General features: G+C 46.1%; 1 protein-coding gene across 1 annotated transcript in view; it reads right to left on the bottom strand.

The window, feature by feature from the left end:
* The window catches only part of CD247 (CD247 molecule), a 91,342-nt gene that overhangs the window by 7,193 nt on the left and 60,262 nt on the right, over positions 1 to 23,887 (bottom strand). The window contains exons 3-6 of the mRNA XM_084614595.1: positions 11,455 to 11,561; positions 5,969 to 6,022; positions 2,667 to 2,753; positions 1,257 to 1,292 (exon numbers count right to left, since the gene is read on the bottom strand). Of these exons, the coding sequence (XP_084470721.1) occupies positions 1,257 to 1,292; positions 2,667 to 2,753; positions 5,969 to 6,022; positions 11,455 to 11,561 (284 nt within the window). The remainder of the gene's footprint in view (positions 1 to 1,256; positions 1,293 to 2,666; positions 2,754 to 5,968; positions 6,023 to 11,454; positions 11,562 to 23,887) is intronic.

Below are 23,887 nucleotides of genomic sequence, written 5' to 3' on the forward strand. Positions count from 1 at the left end.
CTTTGCTCTCCCCCACAAGCACATCATCAGCTGCCAAAAGCATGCGGCAGGGTGCCACGCTCTGGCTGTTTTCTGTGAGTGCATTAAGCACCCATGTAAATAATAAGGGACTTTTTGCCAAGCCATGGTATACTCCAACTCTTACTAGAGACTGTTCAGTTTCTCCATATGGCCTTCTAACTGTGGTAAGCCTGATACAGATCCTGGATGAGTCTGGCTAGCCTTCAGCCATCTGTTTCATTCTCATACACCACCAGATGACTTTTCTAGGACTGTGGTCATGAAGAGTCAAGATCGATTCGTACTATGTGCAGAGTTTTCCTCTATAGCTCAGACTAGTTGGTTTTTGTGTGGCACATTGCATGGGACAAGCCAATGAATATGCAGCATGGATGGAATCTAATGGACTATTTATTATACCAGTACTTCTTCATAGCACCAACTCAACTAACTTGTAATTGGCTCCTTCACTAGAAAATCCCAGGGTCAACCAAGGTTCAGAACAGCTCCTCTGGCTGTAGAGTGGTGACCATATCACCAAGGGTTATAGGCACCCTATTTAAAGAGAAAAGCTGAACTGAGGGCCGGCACAGGGTACTGCTCAGGCTATAGAGGGAGGGAGAGAAAGGAGCTCTGCAAGGTCAGAGGAAGAGGATATCCTCCTGGCTGTGCTATGGGAAGGGGTTTACTAACTCTCAGGGACCTGCTGCAATCAGAACCTGTGCTAACTCAGGTGGTGCTGAAAGTCTGTAAGGGAAACCGATGGACTCCTCCATGCAGCTGTAAATTCCCAACACAGGATGAAAACCCAGGGAGAAGTTGAGCAGGACTCCAGTGCTAATTCTCCAGGTCACTATGGCTGTCTGCTACCCCTCAGGATACTGGTTCATTAACACTACCACAGTGAAGGGGAACAATATCCTACCCTAAGTAAGATGCTTCTGGGGATGCAGTTAGTTACAAAGGAAGTTCTGCCAATGTTACTTCAGAGAGAGCAGGTAGGGGGCCAACTGGAAGCAAAAATATTCCATAGACTGGGGCAGTAAGTGCTGGGGGTAGGCAGTATCTCTCTGTACAGTCCCCATCCTTGCCCTATGAAGTGGGTCAGTCTAGCTCATTTTGGGGAAAGGTGACAGCCTGGGGAACATATCCAAAACCTGACCCACACAACATCAGCACAGAGAGACACTGCTGCGTGACAGAGTGTATCAAACACTGCCTTGAGCACTCTGCAGCTCCTTCGTTGGGTTACTCACAGTGTAAACAGCGTCCTGAGGCTTCTTTCTTCTCTGCTGAAAAACAAAGGGGAAGGGCTGAGTACACAGCACTGTGTCAGCATCCTTTACCTCTGTGCATAGGCTGTGTACAAGCCATAGCTATGAAAATGGCATGGTTATGTACTGCCATGTTTCTATGTATCCAGTGTACACAGTGGACGCATATTACTGCCATCTTTTTCCACATATGGCTCTCCAGTCTGGCACCTGGACAGATGTGTGTAGAAGAGCTGCTGCTTTGAAGTTGTTTATTTTTATTTGTTATGCTTACTGAAGCCTAATCCTTCCTCCCTTGATCTGCATCACAGGGAAACACTGAGCAAGGGGAAGGCGTCCCCTCCCTCTTCAGCAGCAGTGAGGTCTCAGCAAGTGCAGTTACTTTAGCAAGTGCCAGTGAAGTAACATAAGAGTCAAAGTGTCACACAGATCTACTGTGAGCCACTCAGCCCCTGTATGCCCTGCCCCCACATCCGTTGGGTTTGAGATGGTGTGTGATTTCCTATTCTGGGCTGTTAGCTCCTAAGAAAGGCATGGGTAAAGATTTTACTGTCTGCACATCAAAGGCTCCAGCCTCGTGTTGTGTTAGGACTCTTCTGTCTCTATCCAAGGTCGTCCCTTGCCTTGTGAGAGACCTGAAGAGAGTTAACTACAGGCTTCAACACGAGCAGCTAGCAGGGCGTTCTGAGTCTCCTGAAAGGGGGAGTGTTAGGCTCAAGATTGTTGCTGGCCCAACTATGTTAGGGAGGTGATTACCCAAAAAAAGCATTGGAGATATACTAGCAACGCCCTCCTAGAATGGACACAGGTATGCTGCCAAAACTGCCCGCAGCTTAGGTCAGTTCCCTGAAACAAACAAACAATCTATAGTGCCGTAAGTGCAGTTTGTGCTGGCCCAGCTCCGCTGGTTTAAAAAACAAAAAACGCATACACCCCCCTCACCAACATAGCTATGCCAGGAAAAAGTTTCAGGGGGTTATGTGAATTATGTCTAGCCCTAAGCCCAGTGTGGCTAAGGGCATATAGGACCCTTGTCACAAGAGGTTGAGCTGGTGCAGGATTTCCACAACCAAGTCAGTTTATATCCAGCAGCCCTCAATTCTAGCCACACCACGGCAGCGTGCCAGCTGCAAAAGCCTGCTTAAGGTTGAATTGTCACTTGAGAATCTCCAGTAACCTGCTTCAGCATTAAGGCATCTACTCCGGTTGTGGACAAGTCCTGAGGGGCAGCATAGATGGTACATCAGACATGTGTGGCTAACAGAGGATAATGGTGCCCTGTACACGTTAGCCAGGACGTCGTGTGAATGGGTACATGCACATCTTTGAGAGAGGGTAAGCACAAAAGGAAGGAAGGAAAGTTAAACAAGAGTGCAAGTTAGAGGAAATTACCTGATTTCTCCCTCCCATTTCAAGGTCAGAGCCTCTCTTTTTAGTTCCCAGAACATCATAGTCATCTCTGGTTGTACGAGACAATTTCTGCAATGAAAAAGCAAAAGAAGTCAGAGTGACAGAGGCTGTGTTAATAAGCAACTTAGATCTTGGATTAGTTAACACTAGAAGGAAATTCCAGTTCAACATCCAATTTACTGCACAAGTTATAACTGATAAATAAGCCAAAAAGTAGTTTTAAAAGAAAAATAATCAACACTAATGATCTAGAGCTGTATGCATCAGCCACCCTGCTTGCTAGTCTATCCACTAGAATCCAGATCTTCCTGACCCTAGAGCTAAAGGCAAATCACAGTTAGTTGAAATAGGATTATGGTTTTTATACTGTCTCCCTCTAGTAGCTGGGGATGTATACTCAAACACTGGAGCAGATTTGATTGTATTTAACAGAAGATACACTGATACCATATCTATATCAGCCATGACATTACACCATTGATGTTTGTCCCCCTTTTAAAAAGTCTTGATTTGCATTCAATAAATTCAGGAAACCCTTTGCCTGAGCTCACTCTTGATTGGGACTGTTTACTTTACAAAGTAGACAAATATGAGAGGGCTGTGATAGAAGTACCCAAAATTAGGCATGATATAAAAAGAGGATAGATCAGGTGCTTCTGTTCTCCCCATCTCATATCAAAAGAATGAGGGGACAGTCAATGGACTTGAAAAGATGGCAAATTCAAAACATACAAAAGAAATACTTTTTCATCCATTCAACAATTAGATGATTCTTTGGCCACAGGATGTGGTTGAGGTCAAGAACATGGCAAGATTCAAAAAGACTGTACATTTACATGGATAAGACTATCCAGAGACTAATAGCTAATGCTAAAAAGTTTATTGGAAGAAATCTAATACCTTCATGCTTCAAATCTTAAACTAATCTCTAGCTATCTGGGGCTAGGCAAACACTGCACGAGGCCCAGATTCTCACATCTGCCTACTGTGGAGTTGTTTGTATTATCCACTGCAGCATCTGATACTGGCCACTATAAAAGACAGGATATTGGTCAAGAAGGACCATGGAGCTGATCCAGTGTGGTACTTCCCCTGTTCTAGGATACATAGCAAGTCACATGACTAGACCAATGGAGACATGGTGACTTGAGCCACAGGAGATAAAGTGATCCCTGTTACTTAAAGAAGAACCAGAATCGCCCCAGTAGTGCTCAGATTCTGCATGTCTGATCCCACCCCATCTTCCATTCAAATCCAAAACCTGGAAATGGACAGTTCCTACTTCTGGGGTCTAGCTCTGATCTTGCCTAGATCCCCCTGCCCCCCACTAGATTCCACGCTCACCCTTGCTATCTTCTGGGAGGAAGAGCCACAAGCCTCCACCCTTCCTGGGCTCTTTAGAGTGGAGCCACCTCAGGGACTACACAAAGGTTTTTGGGTGTGCAGTTCCTGTGCGGCACACCCGCAGCAGGGAGCAGACATTGCTGCTGCTCCCCTCAGTGGGGAGAAGAGGGTCAAGTCAATTACTAGCTCTTGCAAAGCGCCAAATACCTAGGAGCCAGGTATGGGAAGGGGTTTGTGGATGCCTCATTCAAAAAAACGCAGGAGCAGTAAGTGGGGGCCCTATTGACAGAGAGGATGTGGGGGAACAGGGGTTGAGGGAGGGTAAGCAAGCAAGCAAGCAAACAAACAAACAAACATGGTGCAGTGAGATTTCCACCATTTGGATTCTAATGCTGGATCCAAATTCAGACCCAGACAGCTGTCAGGGTCAAATAAAAATACAACCCCCAAATGTTACCTCTGGGGGTATTTGAAGTTAGATCTGGACCCCAGCGGGTCAGTGAGTCTCAGTTTACACTGAAATTCATCCATTTGCTGCAGCTCAAGACAAGATCAATTTCTGACCAGTAGGCTCTTCCACTTACTCTGGTCTCACCAAGCCTGAGAGGCAGGTTAAAAACATCAGTACAAGCATATTCCTGTTCTAGGGCTGATGCTGGTTAATTAAGCAAGGGTAGCATGACATAACTCTCTCTCTTGTCCCCTTCCCAAGAGTTTACTATACTAGTGCCTTGTCATGGTTGAATGGAAGATAGTCATGCCACTGTGCTGTGCCATATTGTCCCTATCAGAAAAGGGAGAAACTGACAGGATGCAAGTGTGTAGAAGAAAAGCTATATAACTGAACAGATCTCTGAGCATTAGCCAGCCTCCTTACCTGAGAACAGGTAAAAAAATCAATCAGTGTAAATATATTAGTTTATAAACCTTTAATCACCCTCCCTCATTTCTAAAGGTAAAATAATAAAATTCTAGTAAATCTAAAATAAATTCCTGTCAGGAGATCAACAGCACATTGAGACATTGTGGGTTGTTTGGTTTTTTTTTAGAAGACATACAATATTATGTATTTTTACAAGTAAGTGTCTAATAGTGATAGTACAAGCATATGGAGCTATTACAAGTGTAGTGCTCTGGTCCATTACTAGAGTACTCCTTTATAACCTTATATAAGCTTTATAACCTTTATAAGCATAGAGGTTAGACTTGGTACCTTACAGACAACCTATGGTCTACTCCCTTTCCAGCAACCCACAATGCAACATTCAAGCAATAGTTAATAACTAACCTGGGAAGAGTTCACATTTGACCCTTAAAGCGTTGCATTCCAGATATCCATATTCTAAACCCTACCACACAGAGCAGTGAAGAGACACAGGTGCCTTAATTGGGGCTACTCAAATACGTACCTACTACTCAGTGTGAGGCAGTACTGCAGGGTCAGGCCCCCTGCAGAGGAAAGCATACGCTGATGGGCACATGTGTGTTTCATGGACTTACAGACAGCACTCTGTGATCCACACACCAGCTCCTGTGCATGTATTGGACTGGCTGCATCTGCCAACTGGAGAGCGCTGGCTCAATACTGGAATTAATTGTTCCCGCCCTTCTGGTGAATGGACATGCCAAGTGCACCTCCTGCACATTAATAGCGTCAAGCCTTAAACCAGAGTCCTAGTGTTCTGTTGGTAACAGGTGAGTGAGAAGGAAGTTTCCCCCACGGTGAGCCATTAGGAGTTCGCCCCAGTGGGAAGTCACTTCCTCTTGTAGCTACTGCACTGCCCACTTGTGATTGTTCCTCATTAGTCTGCCTCATCCAGCCCATCCTGAGAGCCTTCTGGCCAGAAGAAAGTCACCTCATTCAAAGGACAGCAGGAGAAGAGAGCATGTCTGGATGAGCAAATTAAAAACATGTTCACACAAGAGCAGCAGTCACTTACATTATACACGTCATTCTGATCCTGCAGAGCTTGAGATTCAGGAGCGTTGCTGAACTGAAAGAGAGAGACAGCAAAGTGAGCACCTGGTAATGGCAACATAGTAGACACAGCCCCCGGGGGAGTTATTCTTACCTTAGGTGGGGAACCTACAGACTAACAGCCCTGCCAGTGCCATCAAGAGTTTGCCATCTGGGGTGCCCAAAAGGGCCAAAAAACTATACAAATTCCTGCCCTGCTCTCCGAGGGAGCTTTCCTTTGTATTTCAGTCCACTCTCAGGCTTGGTCATCCTTTTAATGGTGCTTTATAACAGCCCTTTGGAAGCTGAAACACAGACAGGATTTCCTACTGAATGTTCCCCTCCACTGTACCCGTGCACACCAGCATGCTACAGCAGGGTCACCGTCAAGCTCCAAGCCAGTTATTGGAAAGTCTCTTATGAGGGCAAGGGCTGCTAGCATTAATGCCAGGTCTTTCATGGGTCCCGCCCTGCAGGATCAAGCTCTAAAAGACTAAGGACACCTTTTAAGTCTCCAGGCTGCGCAGCGGCAGAAGGTGCTATATAGATTGGGGGAGGGGTGTTTGAAAATTTTCCTCTTAAGTCTGAATATTTTTGCTCCCATCTGCACAACTCTTGCAACCAACCACACACACTTCTCCTTGGCCTGCCCAGGCTTAGTTGTTTGTTGTTGTTGGGGTTTTTTTCGGGGGGGGGGGGTGAAAGAGCAGCAATTTGAGTTCTGAGATTTTTCAAAAAGTGAAAAACCACCAAATTTTTACAAGTGTTTTAACCTCTCATAGCTCAAAAGGAGCTTGGCCTAAACATTTCCAATTTGTTTTATGCACTGAAAACTAGCAGACAGACTCCAGAAATGTAAACTTAGTCTGACATTTAGGTTTTTTTTTTTCCCCCCCCACACGAATGGCATAGCCTCCTTTGAATATTTGGCATGCCCTGTAGGCTACAGAGCTGCTAAACCTCCTTCTTACTACAATGGAGTTTACAAGGTTAGTTTGCATTGCCTATATTCATTCATTTTAAAAAGATGCATCTCTAGGGGCCCATCTGGTGCTCTGGGCCTCTGTCTCATACATTCATCACAATATAAGCAGACAAACGTGCACCCATAAATATATCCACGTCAAATGACACCCTCCTCAGCAGACTTACTAAGAGAGAGAAGAGACAAGCTTTGCTGCGTGCTTGGAAGATTAAAAAGTCTGGGCTCCAACAGATTGTGGAGTGGGGTTCAAAATAGAGGACCCTCAGAGAGCACCCTGCTCGCAGCTCCTCACTTTTATAGTGGTCACGCCATTTCAGCCTCTGCTGATCCTGACTAGCACAGTACACATTCATGGAAAGACAGACAATCTCAGGTAACTAGGTCCCAAACCTACAACGTCTGCTAGTGCAGTTTGATCCCTACCAGCTAAGGCAGGTGCTTTGCCCATGCCATTTTGAATCAGGCACAGTAGGACATTGACTCAGTGCCAATACATTGGCTCCAAGCACACCTCTATGGAGCAGCTGTGCCTGCCATGTTGGGGTACCTCCCCCCAACTCCACTACTTTGAAGGGACACAGGCATTGCTGTATACCCGTTAGCGCCACACTTACAGCTAAAGCACTTACCCCAGACAGCACATTCAGAACTTGCATTTAAGATCTCTGAGACCCCAGCCTTGCATGGGTGTGGAGTGGGCTCTAGCAATCAGTATGGATCTCATAACCTCTGCAGTCTGAAGGTGCTTGCTGGCCCTTGTAGCAGGCTTAAAAGGGGGCTGGAGCAGTTGTAGTCGCACAGACCCTGCCAAAGCAGGCTGATGGCTTGTCAGGGGCCATTATCAATTCATTTATATACAATTCCATCACAGGGCAATGAGACAGCTAGCAGTTCTTTGAAGGCCTCCTCTGCCTATGCAGCAGCCAGGAGAGGTACCAGTTCTACAGCCTAATAGCTAAAGCAAAGAACTGACAAGCTCTACAGACATGCAGAGCCTCTAAATGCCACAAGACAAAATAGCTTCTATTCTAGTAATTTATGAGATCTGCTGGGGAAATGGTTACATTTTTAATTGCACTGAAGCTGCTCTGGGTCTCCTGGGGAATTCAGCAAAGCTTCTTTGTAGCCAACTTTCTACACAAAAAGGCATCACACAAAAAGCTTTCTACCTCAGACATGCCTACGTAGCAAAAGATTGATGGAGGGTTTGTCTACACAGAATGGTTTTGAGACTATATACAGGGGTAATTGGGAGAAATTTAGTGGCCTATGATATACAGATCAGACTAGAGGATCTGACTGTCTCTTCTGGCCCTAATCTATGAATTTAGGCAAGGGCTTTGCACTGCACGTACGTACAGAACTTTGTATACAGACACCACTTTCTAGAGAGAAGAACACCAGGTAGACAGGACTTGCGTGTACAGACTCTTCTTGCTGAGGGGAATCAAAACAGCTCCTCTTTGCTCTCCCCATCATGACACTGGGAAGGCTGCAGACTCCAATTTTATAGCTCCATCTTAAATAAATGGAGTGGTACCAGCGATGGGTTTGTCATCCTGCCTCTTCCTCTGAAGCAACAACTTAGTTATTTGCTATCACTGAATTATTACTGTATACACATTCAGTTAACAGCTAGACAAATTGCAGAAGGTAGGCTATTCCATCTCCTACGGGTAAAATCCACTACCTAGGACATCTCCAAGTAGATTACATGCACCTGCTGACAATATTCAAATCACCCTGCAAATCTGTTAACCTTAGAAGGGGAATGAATTTCTCTCACTTTGATTTCTCACTTTAAGAGAAGTTCTGGGCTGGGAACAAGCAACTGCTGGGCTAGTTCAACCCTGCTTCAGCATCTTGCTGCTCCAGGTTCACAAGCTCCCTGGCAATTTTACTGAGCCGCGCCTAATGCCCGCTCTCTTTCCCCAACAGCAGGACAGGTCCATGACTCCTGCAGTTAAGTACAACGTGTACTTGAGGGGCATCTGTACATCTGTCTTTTCGCTCTGGCAGGCTCACACAGACTAGCAGTCCTAGAGCAGCACTTTCATCTGGATTTATAACGGCAGCCAAAAAAAAAACCCCACAACTCCTTCCTGCCACTGCTGAGTTCCATTCATTTCTTCTAAAACTTTCTTCCTTCTGATTTTCGTGGTGCATATGCTGCCTTGGGACACTGTTTATCTGTGGAACAGATGAGTGCCAGCAGCTGCAGGGCAAACCACCCCTCTGCCAGCCCCAACTAGCATACCTCCGCCCTGCCTGGGAGTACCCGCGAGAAGAGAGATCCAGTTCCAGGCCTATTCAATCCTTGGCTTCTCCACTGCAGGCTAACAAGGAAGGTGCCTGTTTTGAGTGGGGTTTTGGGCTGAACCCATTGATTAGAGTAGACTGAAACCAGAGGGAGATTTCTCACTTCGCCAGTCAGAGCGGAGATGCTGGGAAGGGCTGCTTGCCTAAGCCAGGGAGAGGAGGGACGCTCTCCTCTGTTTTTAGCAAAAAGCAGGGGTTGTGCTTTTCCCCGGCCCCCTCACATTGGCCTCTGGGGGGAATTGGACTGAAGCCACCAACTCCCTTCATGAGTCACTGAACAGTCCATCACTGCCCACTTACCCCTGTCACAGCTCCCAGCTGGAGCCAAGCCTCCTAAGACTCCATGTATCCATTACCAGTCCCCAACTCGACATCCAGAGTGGTGGTTTTAAACACAGTTTAGCTTGGGATTTATCCTCCTAAGTGCTCAGACCCTGTTCCTGAGGTATTCCTCTCTCACCATTTATCATGGTCTCTTCATTTCAAAGAGGCATAAACCAACTCACAGTGCTGACCCAGCATCTCCTCCCTAGTCTGTGCAGCCTCTGGTAACAGTGTCCACCACTGTTGTATCAGAGCAGCGTACAGAGTTAAGAAGGACCCAGAGCTGCCAAGGTCCTCCGGCTTTATTCCGCTGAAGCCAATGAAAGTTAGGAGGCTAAATACCTTTACAGCTCTGGGCCAAGGAGACTGGCATCTATCATGTGAGGTTTCCTCCCCTTCAGGGAAAGGTTATGTCTCAGAGTTTTCACCTGAGACAGCCAACATCACTAGTCACTTTTGAAGTTTGGGTACAGTTGAACTGCATGGAGGCTACTTCAGTTAGAGTTCCCCAGCTACTGGTGTTCAAGTTTCCATCCATCCCTCTGACACCATCTCCTCTCTGGCAAAAATGCCCATCTTTACTGCCCACTTCTCCCACACCAAGCCTTGTGCAGAAGGAAAAAATAATCCCCAACAAAATCGGTAGGCCCACTGCTTTATCCTTCCTCAAATTCTTCCTCTGTTATGATGCCTGTAAACACCACTAGCAGAGAATGCCTCAGCAAGGAAAGGCTACTGTTTATTTTGCACAAGCATCCACATTTTACGGTTATTTCGTCCCCCATCCCCACTCCTGTTTGTCTGTTTTATACACCCATTTTGTCTTGTCGTAAGTTGAGATAGTTATCTTTCTGAGGCAGGGACTGTCTTTTCATTACCGTGACTGGGCCCCATGGCACAACAATAACAAACGTGCGCACAATGGCTACCAGACCCACAATTCCTTGCTCTGTTGTCAGGGTGTGTTGGGGTCCCTGAGCCTTCAGGGCTGAACTATTATGTGACTGTCATGTTGCCTAAAGGCAGGAAGAGCTCTGACCACGGCTTGAATGAGGCAATATCAGGCTGGGGCTGGTTGGCATTGTTCTTTATGTCTATACCTCATCCAAAGACCAGGCCAAAGGTGGGGCATGAGCCAAAAATCACCTACAAGTTCTAAAGTGGAGAGAGAAGAAATGCATTTTGGATTCAAGATCGTGTGGCTGCAGATGCTGAATCCTCACAGGATGTGGACTCTGGGGAACCTTGCCATCATCACCCACAGTGACTAGGTTGGCTACTTTCTGAAAGCTCCCAGGCCCCTCCTTGTACTTTCCATATTCTGATGGTGAGTGGGTGCGACTCTTGAAGGAGCACTGCCTGTTTCTTTTTAATTAACCCACCAGTACAGATCACCAGCTGCAATGTTTTGCTAGATTTTGCATTTTATGCTTGGGACTCGTGCACTTCTGGGCCCTGCTCTGGAAAAACAAAATCAGTTGACTGCTCACAGCCCACTTCAGAAAAGGAAAGGCCTTACCACAAAGGAAGTTGCAATAATCCTACCATGCTTTCCCTATATCTTCAACGCTCAAATACTGAACTGCTTTCACTCCCGCCAGATCCCAGTGCTTAGCAACAGGCTCTCAGGCATCACAACGATCAAACTGCAAACCCAGCACTTCTCATTTGCAATGGGAGCCAAATGATCATAGGCTTATACACCAACTTTCAAGCCAGGCAATTATCCAAGAAAAGCTGATCTTCCCCCAACCACTTCCCAGTCCATAGACAGACTGGATTACGTGACAAACACCTAATGGTTCAGTGTTTTGAGGAGACACTGTGGCAATTAGACTAACCTTAGCTTTCAAAAAGAGGGCCGTAATGATGACTGCATAGATGAAGAGGATCCCATCCAGTATGTAGCACAGTCTCGGGTCTGTCAGTCCCGGAACCGGTGCAGCATCTGTACAGAAATACCAAGTACATTAATAAAAACAAGGTCATCTGGGTTATAATATACAGGCTGGCGTGTATATGGCTTTGCTGCCCTCTACTCAACAGAGCAACAGCCACTTCAGTGTGTGTGATTATGTACCCCCATAGCGGCTGGAGTCCTACAAAAGGACATACAAGCCCTAAGGCAACTGGCAGTAAAGGAAGACTCTCTTTTAGCACAAGAGGCTAAAGATGACTGTTATGAAGCAGAAAGTCCAGGTTCTATTCCCTGTGGCATGTGTGCACAGTTTTAGCTGGCGACTAGGACATCTGCACATCTATGGTCAAAGATCAGCTACAATGCAGTTATTTGAAGAATGCCTGACATAGACAACTACTACCCATCAAGTCGGTCATTAGGATCCAATATTATCCCCTGCAGGGAGTCATGGCAACAAGAAGTTGTGACACAGAAATGCTGTTAAGTGTTGGTGTTTATGTTCTGGGCCCAATCAGATGATATGGTTCAGGTTACCTCCTGATCCCATCTTATGGCAGGCAGCAGAATGCCCTGACTCCAGTGGCACCTATTACAGTCATGACTACACCTTTTCAGAGAACTAAAAAGAGGAGCCAGAGCGGAGAAATTCAGCTGTGGAGCCAAAAGTTCAGGTCCAGAAGTTGGAGCAGTCTTAGATCGAGGGTTCAGGTCCAGAACCATCTGTAGAGGAAAGGTTACAGTGTAATCTAAAAAGCAGAGAAAGATCACCTTTCCGGGAAACGGAGGAAGGTAACAGGTTATTTGAATTGCAGAATTAGAGGGAATTCAGAGAAGGGTGAAAAAAGTATCAAGAGTACAGAAAACTCATATGAAGAGAGAATGAAAAGTCTGGGATTGTTCGCCTTAGGAAGGAGATGAATAAGAAGGGACAAGTACATAAAATAATAAATGGTGTAGAGAAGGTAGACAGGGAGAACAGCAGTTCCCAGTCTCATAACACAATTAAATTAAAAAGGTGGCAAATTCAAAACTGATACAAGGAAATACTTTTTCACAAAACATGTGATTAAACTATAGAACTCATTACCACAGGAAGTTGTTGAGACCAAGACTTTAGCAAGATTCAAACTTGGCATTAATACAGATATCAAACATATCCAGAATTATCATAATTCATTATAAAAATTGTGGAAGGGGTATAAAGCCTCATGCTCCAGGGTCTAAGCCAACCTCTAACTATTAGAGATCAGGATGAGACTCACATCTGCTACTGTAGGGTTCTTACACCTTTTTCTTTACAATCTGCTACTGGCCACTGTCAGACAGGATACTGAACTAGATGAACCTTAGATCTGACGCAGCCTGGCAATTCCTATGCACCACACATGACAGATGTTAGTCACGTTGCTTAATGCATTACTGGAACACACGCTGATATTACGGTGGATGAGGGTGGTATAGGAACCTTTACCGAATAGAACGTTCTATATGCTGGATCTCTATTCTGATTGGTGTTCCCACACAGGCCACTCACTCTAAAAAGCTTTTTGCAGATAACGTTTTTTCTATAACAGCCACATCGATGTGAGGAAATCTGCCTTCTACAGGATCAAAGTGTCCAGTAAGTTAATGGTGCTGGATTTAAAGAACTGTATTCATAGAGAGAGACTGGGTACACTCAAACTTTTAGTCATGTTTTAACTCTTGATAATACAATTGTAAATTCTAATGTGGACACTATACCAGTATTTATTCCAGGACACAAATGTTTGCTGCTAGTTGTGTTTAAACTGAAGGGATTATTACACTGAGGCAGACGAAACTGTCAATACCATAAAATGATTTTTCTAAATTAGGAATTGACATTCAATTCAAAACAGTTCATGTGATTAGAAACCACACACTTACAGGGTATGTCTACACTTTGAGCTAGGGGAGTAATATCCAGCTTAAGAAGACACACCCACGTTAGCTTTGACGGAGCTAGCATACCAACATAGCCGTGGCAGTGTTTGCAGCAGGAGGGGCTAGCCACCCTGAATAATTGTGTAGCATCTTAGAGAGGTGTGTATTCAGGGTGGCTACTCTTCCACTGCTTGCACCGTCACACCTAGGGAAAGAAAGTGGTATATGATCCTCACCCTTCTATAAATGCCTTTTAAAGGATACTCAACATACTTTACAAATATCAATTAATCTTCACCACCACACTCATCTGATATAGGATTATACCCCACTTCCAAAAAGGTAAACAGAGGCAAGGAGAGGTTAAGTCACTTGCTCAAGGTCCCACAGTAAATCTATGGCACAGCTGGGAACAGAATCTGGTCTACACTATGAGTTTATGTCGAATTTAGCAGTGTTAAATTGAATTAACCCTGCACCCATCCACACAACGAAGCCATTTTGTCGACATAAAGGGCTCTTAAAATCGATTTCTGTACTCCTCCCTGATGAGGGGATTAGCACTGAAATCGACATTGCTGTTTCGAATTAGGGTTAGTGTGGACGCAATTCGATGGTATTGGCCTCCAGGAGCTATCCCACAGTGCACCATTGTGACCGCTCTGGACAGCACTCTGAACACTGATGCACTGGCCAGGTGTACAGGAAAAGCCCTGGGAACTTTTGAATCTCATTTCCTGCTTGGCCAGGTGAGCTCACCAGCACAGGTGAGCATGCAGTCCCAGAATCGAAAAAGCTCCAGCATGGACCGAATGGGAGGTACTGGATCTGATCGCTGTATGGGGAGACGAATCCGTGCTATCAGAACTATGTTCCAAAAGACGAAATGCCAAAACATTTAAAAAAATCTCCAAGGCCATGACGGATAGAGGCTCCAGCAGGGACGCAACACAGTGCCACGTGAAACTTAAGGAGCTCAGACAAACGTACCAGAAAACCAAAAGAATCAAAACAGACACCCCAGGACAGAGCCCCAGACATGCCACTTCTACGCTGAGCTGCATGCAATTCTAGGGGGAGCCGCCACCACTACCCCACCCCTGTCCATGGACTCCGATGATGGGGTACTCTTCGCCATGCCTGAGGATTTTGCGGACGGGGAAAATGAGGAGGACGACGACGAGCTTGAGGAGAGCAGACAGCACACCGTTCTCCCCAACGGCCAGGATCTTTTTATCACCCTGACTGAAATGCTCTCCCAACCCAACCAAGCCAGAGAAGGGACCTCTGGTGAGTGTACCTTTTTAAATATAATACATGTTTTAAAAGCAAACATTTTTTAATAATTAATTTGCCCCGAGGACTTGGGATGTTTTTGTGGCCAGTACTGCTACTGAAGAAGTCTGTTAACATGTCTGGGGATGGAGTGGAAATCCTCCAGGGACAACTCCATGAAGCTCTCCTGGAGGTAATCAAAAAGCATTTGTAAAAGGTTTCTGGGGAGAGCAGCCTTATTCCGTCCTCCATGGTGGGACACTTTACCATGCCATGCTAGTAGCAAGTAATCTGGTATCATTGCATGACAAAGCCTGGCAATGTGTGGTCCTGGTGTTTGCTGGCATTCAAGCAACATCCGTTCTTTATCTCTCTGTGTTATCCTCAGGAGAGTGATATTGTTCATGGTAACCTGGTTGATATATGGGAATTTAATTAAGGGGACATTCAGAGGTAGCCGCTCCTACTGGGCTCTTTGCCTGTAGCTGAAAAGAAATCCTTCCCACAATTAGCCAAGTGGTGGGGGGAGGGGGCATTGGCACTGAGCTGTTCACGTTTGGCTAGCAGTGATCTTCCCTGATACCAGCCATGCAGTGGGGGGAGGGGTAAAGTGATCATCCCAGAGAATTGGATGGGGCGGGGGGTTAGTTTGGTTTCTGCTGCTGCACATTAACATGAAAACCACAGCACTAAATGGCCAACTCAACAGGCTTTGCTTGGTATGGGAAAGGAGGGCGCTGCTGTTATGAAGGTTGCAGAAGCTGAAAGACTATGGCTTACCATGGCCACCTGCAAGCCGCATTCTGTTGCCCGGCCCTGCTTATGTGTTCTCTAACACCAAAGCCGCAGGCACTCAATATAAGATGCAAAATGCGACCTTGTACCGAAATCACATGTGCTATGTAATGTGAATAGTGTTGTTCACCGTGAAAGAGTATAGCCATTGTTCTGTAAACTGTATCTTTTTAAATACTTCACTCCCTTTTTTTCCTCCCGCAGCTGCAAATGTTTCAAGCCTCCCTCCTCCATCCCAAAGGCTATCTCAGATAAGGTGGCGAAAAAAAAAGCACGTGCGCTGAAATGTTCTCTGAGGTCATGCAGTTGTCCGGCACTGACAGAGCTCAGCAGAATGTGTGGAGGGACACAGTAGCACAGTACAGGAAAGCAGCCAATGAATGTGAGGACAGGAGGGACGATCGAGATGAGAGGTGGCGGCAGGAAGTTCAGAGGAGGCAGGATGCAACACAGGGGCTACTGCGGGATCAAACGGACATGCTCCGGCATCTGGTGGAGGTTCAGGAATGGCAGCAGGATCACAGACTGCTGCTGCAGCCCCTGTTTAACTGCCCTCCCTCCTCCCCAATTTCCAAAGCCTCCTCACCCAGACGCCCAAGAACGTGGTGGGGGGAGGCTCTGGGCACCAACCACTCTACCCCAGTGGACAGCCCAAGCAACAGAAGGCTGTCATTCAACAAGTTTTGAAGTGGCCTTTTCCTTCCTTCCTACCCTGCTCCCACACCCCACCCAGGCTACCTTGTGAGTTATCTCCCTATTTGTTATAATCAATAAATAAAGAATATATGGTTTTTAAACTACAGTAACTTTATTTCCTTTGCAAGCAAGTTGTGATCGAAGCGGGGAAGGCGGGTGGCTTACAGAGGATTAGAGTCAACCAAGGTGGGCGGCGGGGGTGTTCATCTAGGAGAAACAAACAGAAGTGTTCACACGATACCCTGGCCAATCATGAAACTGGTTTTCAAAACTTCTCTGATGCGCAGCGCTTCCTGCTGTGCTCTTCTAATCGCCCAGGTGTCTGGCTACGCGTATTCAGCGGCCAGACGATTTGCCTCAGCCTCCCACCCCGCCATAAACGTCTCCCCCTTACTCTCACAGAGATTGTGGAGCACACAGCAAGCAGCAATAACAGTGGGAATATTGGTTTTGCTGAGGTCTGAGCGAGTCAGTAAACTGCGCCAGCGACCCTTTAAAAGGTCAAATGCACACTCTACCACCATTCTCCACTTGCTCAGCCTATAGTTGAACTGCTCCGTACTACTGTCCAGGGTGCCTGTGTACGGCTTCATAAGCCAGGGCAGTAAGGGGTAGGCTGGGTCCCCAAGGATAACTATAGGCATTTCAACATCCCCAACAGTTATTTTCTGGTCTGGGAAGTAAATCCTTTCCTGCAGCCATTGAAACAGACCGGAGTTCCTGAAGACGTGAGCATCATGAACCTTTCCTGGCCATCCCACATTGATGTTGGTGAAATGTCCCTTGTGATCCACCAATGCTTGCAGCACCATTGAATAGTACCCCTTGCGGTTTATGTACTGGCTGCCCTGGTGGTCCGGTCCCAAAACAGGGATATGCGTTCTGTCTATAGCCCCACCACAGTAAGGGAATCCCATTGCAGCAAAGCCATCTAGTATGACCTGCACATTTCCCAGAGTCACTACCTTTGATAGCAGCAGCTCAATGATTGCGTTGGCTACTTGCATCACAGCAACCCGCACAGTAGATTTGCCCACTCCAAATTGATTACCGACTGACCGGCAGCTGTCTGGCATTGCAAGCTTCCACAGGGCAATTGTCACTCACTTCTCAACTTTGAGGGCTGCTCTCATCTTGGTATTCTTGCGCTTCAGGGCAGGGGAAAGCAAGTCACAAGTTCCATGAAAGTGCCCTTACGCATGCAAAAGTTTCGAAGCCACTGGGAATCATCCCAAACCTGCAACAGTATGCGGTGCCACCAGTCTGTGCTTGTTTCCCAGGCCCAGAATTGGCATTCCACGGCATGAGCCTGTCCCAGTAACACCATGATCTCCAAATTGCCAGGGACCGCAGTTTTAGAGAAATCTGTGTCCATGTCCTCATCACTCTCGTCACCATGTTGCAGTCGCCTCCTCACCTGGTTTTTCAGGTTCTGGTTCTGCATAAACTGCACGATAATGCGTGATGTGTTTACAATGGTCATAACTGCTGTGGTGAGCTGAACAGGCTCCATGCTTGCCCTGCTTTGGCGTCTGCCGTTGCTTTCACGGAGGGAGGGTTGACTGACTACATTTATGCATAACCACCCACAACAAATTTTTGGCCCCATCAGGCATTGGGAGTTCAGCCCAGAATTCCAGTGGGCAGCGGGGACTGCGGGAACTGTGGGATAGCTACCCACAGTGCACCACTCGGAATGTCGACGCTTGCCACGGTACTGTGGACACACACCGCTGAATTAATGTGCTTAGCATGGACGCATGCACTCGGCTTTATACAATCTGTTCCCAAAAATTGACTTTTGTAAAATCGAAGTAATTTCGTAGTGTAGACAAGGCCTGAGAGTCCCAATGCCCATTTTCTTGTTCTAATCATTCAGTAGGCCACACTTTGTTGTGCAGCCTTAGCTCAAGGCACACACCTGGTGTATAGCAGCACAGGGCCCTTGACTTTGGGAGACACCGTTTGCCAGCATGCCAGATCCAGGAAATCCCCATTCACATAATTGCACGCCTCAAACCTGCCACCCATTTAAAAGATACAGGGGCCAGACCAGCCTCCTCAGTGCTTAAATCCTCTCTGCTTCTCTTTCAAGCGGATTAAACCCTTTTGATCCTTGCCAACTCAAGAATGACAAAGAACCTGATACCTTCTTGCTTCATTGTTAAAGAGTAGGGTATATCAAAATAAATAAAACAGGTTTATAAATGGAGACTTAAGATCAAGTATACGCTGAATCCTTGGCCAAAGATAAGCCATTTTTTTCATTGTACAGTAGAACCTCAGAGTTATGAACTGACCAGTCAACCAGACCCCTCATTTGGAATCAGATGTACGCAATCAGACAGCAGCAGAGACCCCACCCCCCCAAAAAAGGGAAAGCAGCATTTCTCTTCTGCACAGTAAAATTTCAAAGCTGTATTAAGCTCAATGTTCAATTGTAAACTTTTGAAAGAACAACCATAACGTTTTGTTCAGCGTTACGAACATTTCAGAGTTATGAACAACCTCCATAAGTCTGAGATTCTACTGTACTCCTTATATTTGTAATAAGGAAATAAAGAATAAGGAAAGTTCTGCTATTAGTCCTACAAGTCACTTCAATGGGACTATTTTAGATTGAAAGTGCTTCAGGGCAGAAGCCATCTTCTGTTCTATGGTTGTATGGTGCCTAGCACAATGAGCCCCAACCAACGCCTTTAAGGTGCTACCAAAATAAAAATGATAATATTTGTGAGTGAGGGTTTACAGAATTGGGCCTCAAGACTGACAAGCAGGAGATGATCTGGGACAATGTGAATGACAGGCAAGGAGTGACCGTAACTTACCCTGACAAGACAATAGGAAAGTTGCTCATGGAGAGCCTGCTCCTACTCACCCCTCCTCCACTCCCCCTCAAGCCCCACCCTCCCCCACAGCAGACCGCAAAACCCAGAGTAGCCAAGGGAAAAAGAGGGGGGCCAGGAAATGAACCTGCCACAGAGCTGCTCAGACCACCAGACAAGAGGTCTCCCCAGAGGTCACACAAGTAGACCAGAACAACCTTATGGGAGAAGCATCTATTGTTGTGTATAGTAACATACTTCTACAGCATCTGTGGTATATTGTGAACACGGAAATATATATTTAGATATTTTGAAGTTAAAAAAGGAATTAAACCCTGCACAGGCCTCTTAAATGGCTTCTCATTTTGTAATTCGGGCTCTGCGCTATCGTTATCTTTTGATAAATGGGCTTTTTTGGCTTTGATAATTCACACACCAGTAACTCATTTAACCACAGATGCTGCAGGCTTATGCTTACCTACATTTATTTTAAATGGCTTAAAAGGATGGGGATATTTTTGCTTTAAGGCGTAATCACTCATCAGTGGCTCACTGTGGACAAGACGACAATGAAAGTGTCTGTGTCCATTCACTGTCATACATTAACATACTAAGATACAAACACAATGACACACATTTTGGACAGTATTTTCTCTCTCTCTCTCTCTCTCTCACACACACACACACACACACACGTTTTAAAATCTGTGAAAATTCTTTTTAACAGAATAAAGACTTTTAATTTAATAATCCCCCTATATGATTCTTACCCTAAAAAAAAAATCACACAGAGCTCCTTCAATATTAATGATTATTTGCAGTAGTGCCCATTGGTGCTGGGTACTTCACTGTCCAGTGAGCATTACATGTTCCCTCGGCCAATCCATAGAGGTTTAGGAGTCTGCTGCTGCTCCCAGCGAGATGAGTCTAACAATAGACAACTAATGTTTTTCAAGCAGGAGGTCCTACCTTCAAGCACTAGTGATGGTCCAAATGGGGTGAGGTAACACAAGGTGTTTTCTGAACAGAGAACACCACAACACAATCCCTGCCCTAAGGAACTTAAATTAAAGATAGACAATGAGAGGGGAGGGAGAGAAGGTACTGTTATCTTAATATTTTAAACAAGTAAGCAATTTCCAGATTACTCCTGAAACTTGTCACAGATAGTCAGCAAGTTCACCTTAGGCATCACACACAATTAAGTCTCTAGGAGGAACTTAAATGCAAAGATGGTCAGGGCTTTGTGGATGAGCTCAGGACGGGCAGATGTTCCACACCTACGAAAGCAGCAAGGCTGGGTCTTGGGAGGTTCCGAGCTCTAATTCTGCCTCTACCCCACTCACTGTGTGGCTTTGGGTGAGTAACTGCAACTTTATGTCTCAGCTGCTCTACCAGTATAACAGGGATAATATTTAATAATAATATTTATATTTACCCACTGGGGCGTTGCAAGGATTAGCTAAGATCTATACGGTGCTTTGATGATCTATGTAATTGCTCAGTGGCAGCCTAAGGACAATGCACAAGAAGCAGTCACTCGGGTTGATGAGGCTGGCACGGTAGGCAGAGCAGAGGGATGTGAGGAGACATGGAATGACACAGGGTGGATAAGCAGGAGGGACAGAGTCCTGCAGGATTTTGTAACACAAAATTTGAACTTTACACAGTGGAACACACCTAATGTTTAAGATCGCTAGCCAGACTTCCTCCCAGCCTAGCCTAACTCCCTGAGAAATTTCCTTCCAGCCCCCTCACACAGATAGACTCTCCTCCCAAGTGAAGTAGCCTACCCCTCCACAGCAAGTGGTCAGATTGGAAGCAGCCACTCTTTTGCTCTGCTGCAGACTTACTACCACTTCCAAATCCCCTCTGACTCTGGAGTCCAAATACAACTGAGGCAGCCTTAATCCCCCTCCGCATTTATACCTACGGCCCTACCAAATTCACGACCATGAAGAACACATCACAAGCCGTGAAATCTGGTCTCCCCCTATGCAAATCTGGTCTTTTGTGTGCTTTTACCCTATACTATACAGATTTCACGGGGGAGACCAACATTTCTCAAATTGGGAGTTCTGACCCAAAAGGGAGTTGCAGGGGAGCTGCAAGGTTATTTTAGGGGGGTTGCAGTGTTGCCACCCTTACGTCTGTGCTGCCTCCAGAGCTGGGTGGCTGGAGAGCAGCAGCGGTTGGCCTGGCACCCACCTCTGAAGGCAGCGCCCTGCTGGCAGCAGCGCTGAAGTAAGTGTGGCAATACCACACCAGGATGCCCTTACTACTTGCGCCGCTGCCTTCAGAGCTGGGCGACCGGAGAGTGGCGGCTGCTGACCGGCGGCCCAGCTCTGACGGCAGCAGCGCCAAAGTAAGGTGGCAATATCATACCATGCCGTCCTTACTATGCGCTGATGCTGGCTCTGCCTTCAGACTGGGCTCCCGGCCAGCAGCCACCGCTCTGCAGCTGCCCAGCTCTGAAGGCAGCGCCATCACCAGCAGCAGCGCAGGAGTAAGGGCAGTGGTATCTTCCTTTGGGGAAGGGATAGCTCAGTGGTTTGAGTGTTGGCCTGCTAAACCCAGGGTTGTGAGTTCAATCCTTGAGGGGGCCATTTAGGGATCGGGACAAAAATTGGGGATTGGTCCTGCTTTGAGCAGGGGGTTGGACTAGATGACCTCATGAGGTTTCTTCCAACCCTGATATTCTATGATAACCCTCCCCCTGCTCAACTTCTTTTTGGGTCAGAACTGCTACAATTACAACACTGTGAAATTTCAGATTTAAATAGCTGAAATCATGAAATTTATTATTTTTAAAATCCTATGACTGTGAAATTGATCAGAATGGACCACGAACTTGGTAGGACCCCGTTTATACCCCACAGAGCAGGAACGTCATAGACTATTCCCAGTTCCCATGAGGGTAACCCACTGCACCTTTTTCTTAAAAAGAAAAAAAGAAAAGAAAAGAAAACGAAAAAAACCCAAAACACCACCACACTACTTAGCGAGAACTGAGTGAAATAGAACTAAAGGAGAGGAAGCCTGTGGGCCTGAGAGAGAGGGGCCATGCTGAAGTCAACGCAGAGCTCAGCTCTGAGCACAGCCCAAGTGCTCGGTGTGGTTACAGAGAGCAGTTTCAACCCCTCCTCTCAGAGCTGACAGCTGTGTCTCTTGAGCGCGAGGTTTCCTGTGCTATGTTGCAATCCCAGAGGCTTATCTCCTAGTCATCTATCTATCCGATGTACACATGCACGCAGCACACCCCCACCCCCGCACCTCCCTCCCCCCCCCGACGTAGAGCCAGAGACTAGCAGCCTCACAACACTGTGAAAGTTTTCACGAATGCTGGTCTCCAGTGTCTCCTAGGAACTGGTGAGCGCTAACAGAATTGAGCCCATTATTCTAAGTTTGTGCTTTGAGATAAGAGGTGCTATTTAGACATTTCATAACTTACATACATCCTCCTCAGGGCAGAAGGGAATTGGCCGGGACACCAAGGCAAACCCCTTGTGCAGAATGTGCCATGGGATCTGGCACGTTCATCCAGGATGGTGAATTTTATGGGCTTCTCTCCAAGCGCCAAGAAACTCGGTTACCTGCCTCAGAACAACAAAAAGCTGACATGATGTTGCCAGGCTTCAATCCTTTGGTTTGAGGGATTCTAGCTGCTTCAGTCCTGAAGAGTGGGCGACCAAATCATCCCTCTCACAATCCAGCAATCAGGAGCCAACTGTTGCTCATCCAGGCCTCAACTCAGCAAAGCACATGCTTAACTTTAAGTATGTATGTGAGTAGTAGTCACATTGGGACACAGGCATAAGTGATTTGCTGAATCACAGGATTAATTAAATTAAGATGTTCAGATACTGCAGTGATGAGCACAGTAAAAGAACATTTATACAAAAGAAATTCTGGAAAAATTCTGTTGGCAGCAGGAAGAGCTTTATATTCCATTTTAAAGGCACCATCTAAATAGACAATTAAATGGAGGGATAGGGATTCTATAGCCTCCTAGCACTACCCTCTGACCCAGCCTGGGTACTGCAGCCTCTCTACTCTGTAACTTGGATAAAGGATAGGTTTCAGAGGAGCAGCCATGTTAGTCTGTATTCGCAAAAAGAAAAGGAGGACTTGTGGCACCTTAGAGACTAACCAATTTATTTGAGCATAAGCTTTCGTGAGCTACAGCTCACTTCATCAGAATGCATCCGATGAAGCGAGCTGTAGCTCACGAAAGCTTATGCTCAAATAAATGTTAGTCTCTAAGGTGCCACAAGTCCTCCTTTTCTTTTTGGATAAAGGAGTCATTGTTTCTAGACCACCACCGCTCTGCAGTTTCATAGCAACTTCTATCCAAGGAACTCAAGCTGCTTTACACACATTAAGGAATTAAGGCCTGCAGCACTTTTATACTGTAAGGCTAGTATTAGGCCAATTTTACAAATAAGGAAGTCGAAGCACAGAAATTAAGTCCAACATTTTCGAAAATAGTCACTATTTTGAGTTCTCATCTTCAGACACGTTGGGATCCACTTTCACAAACACCAATTTGAGTCAACAGGAACTGCAGCCGTTCAGCACTTCAGACGTTATAAGACTGACTCTTCAGCAGTTGAGCATCAAATATTATTTATAGTACACTAACGCCTCTAGGAGTCCTATTCATGGACTAGGACTCCATTGTGCTAGGTGCTGTACAAACACACAATAAAAAGAATCCCTGTCCCAGAGAGCTTACAATCTGAGGCACCCAAAATAGTGACCAACTCTGAAATTTCAGCTGTATAGGACTTGCCAATGATCACTCAGCAAGGCACTGGAAGAGCTGGGAACAGAATCCAGATCTCTGGCCATATACTC

Source organism: Lepidochelys olivacea (assembly GCF_965140295.1).
Source record: "Lepidochelys olivacea isolate rLepOli2 genome assembly, chromosome: 1".
Lineage (NCBI taxonomy): Eukaryota > Metazoa > Chordata > Testudines > Cheloniidae > Lepidochelys > Lepidochelys olivacea.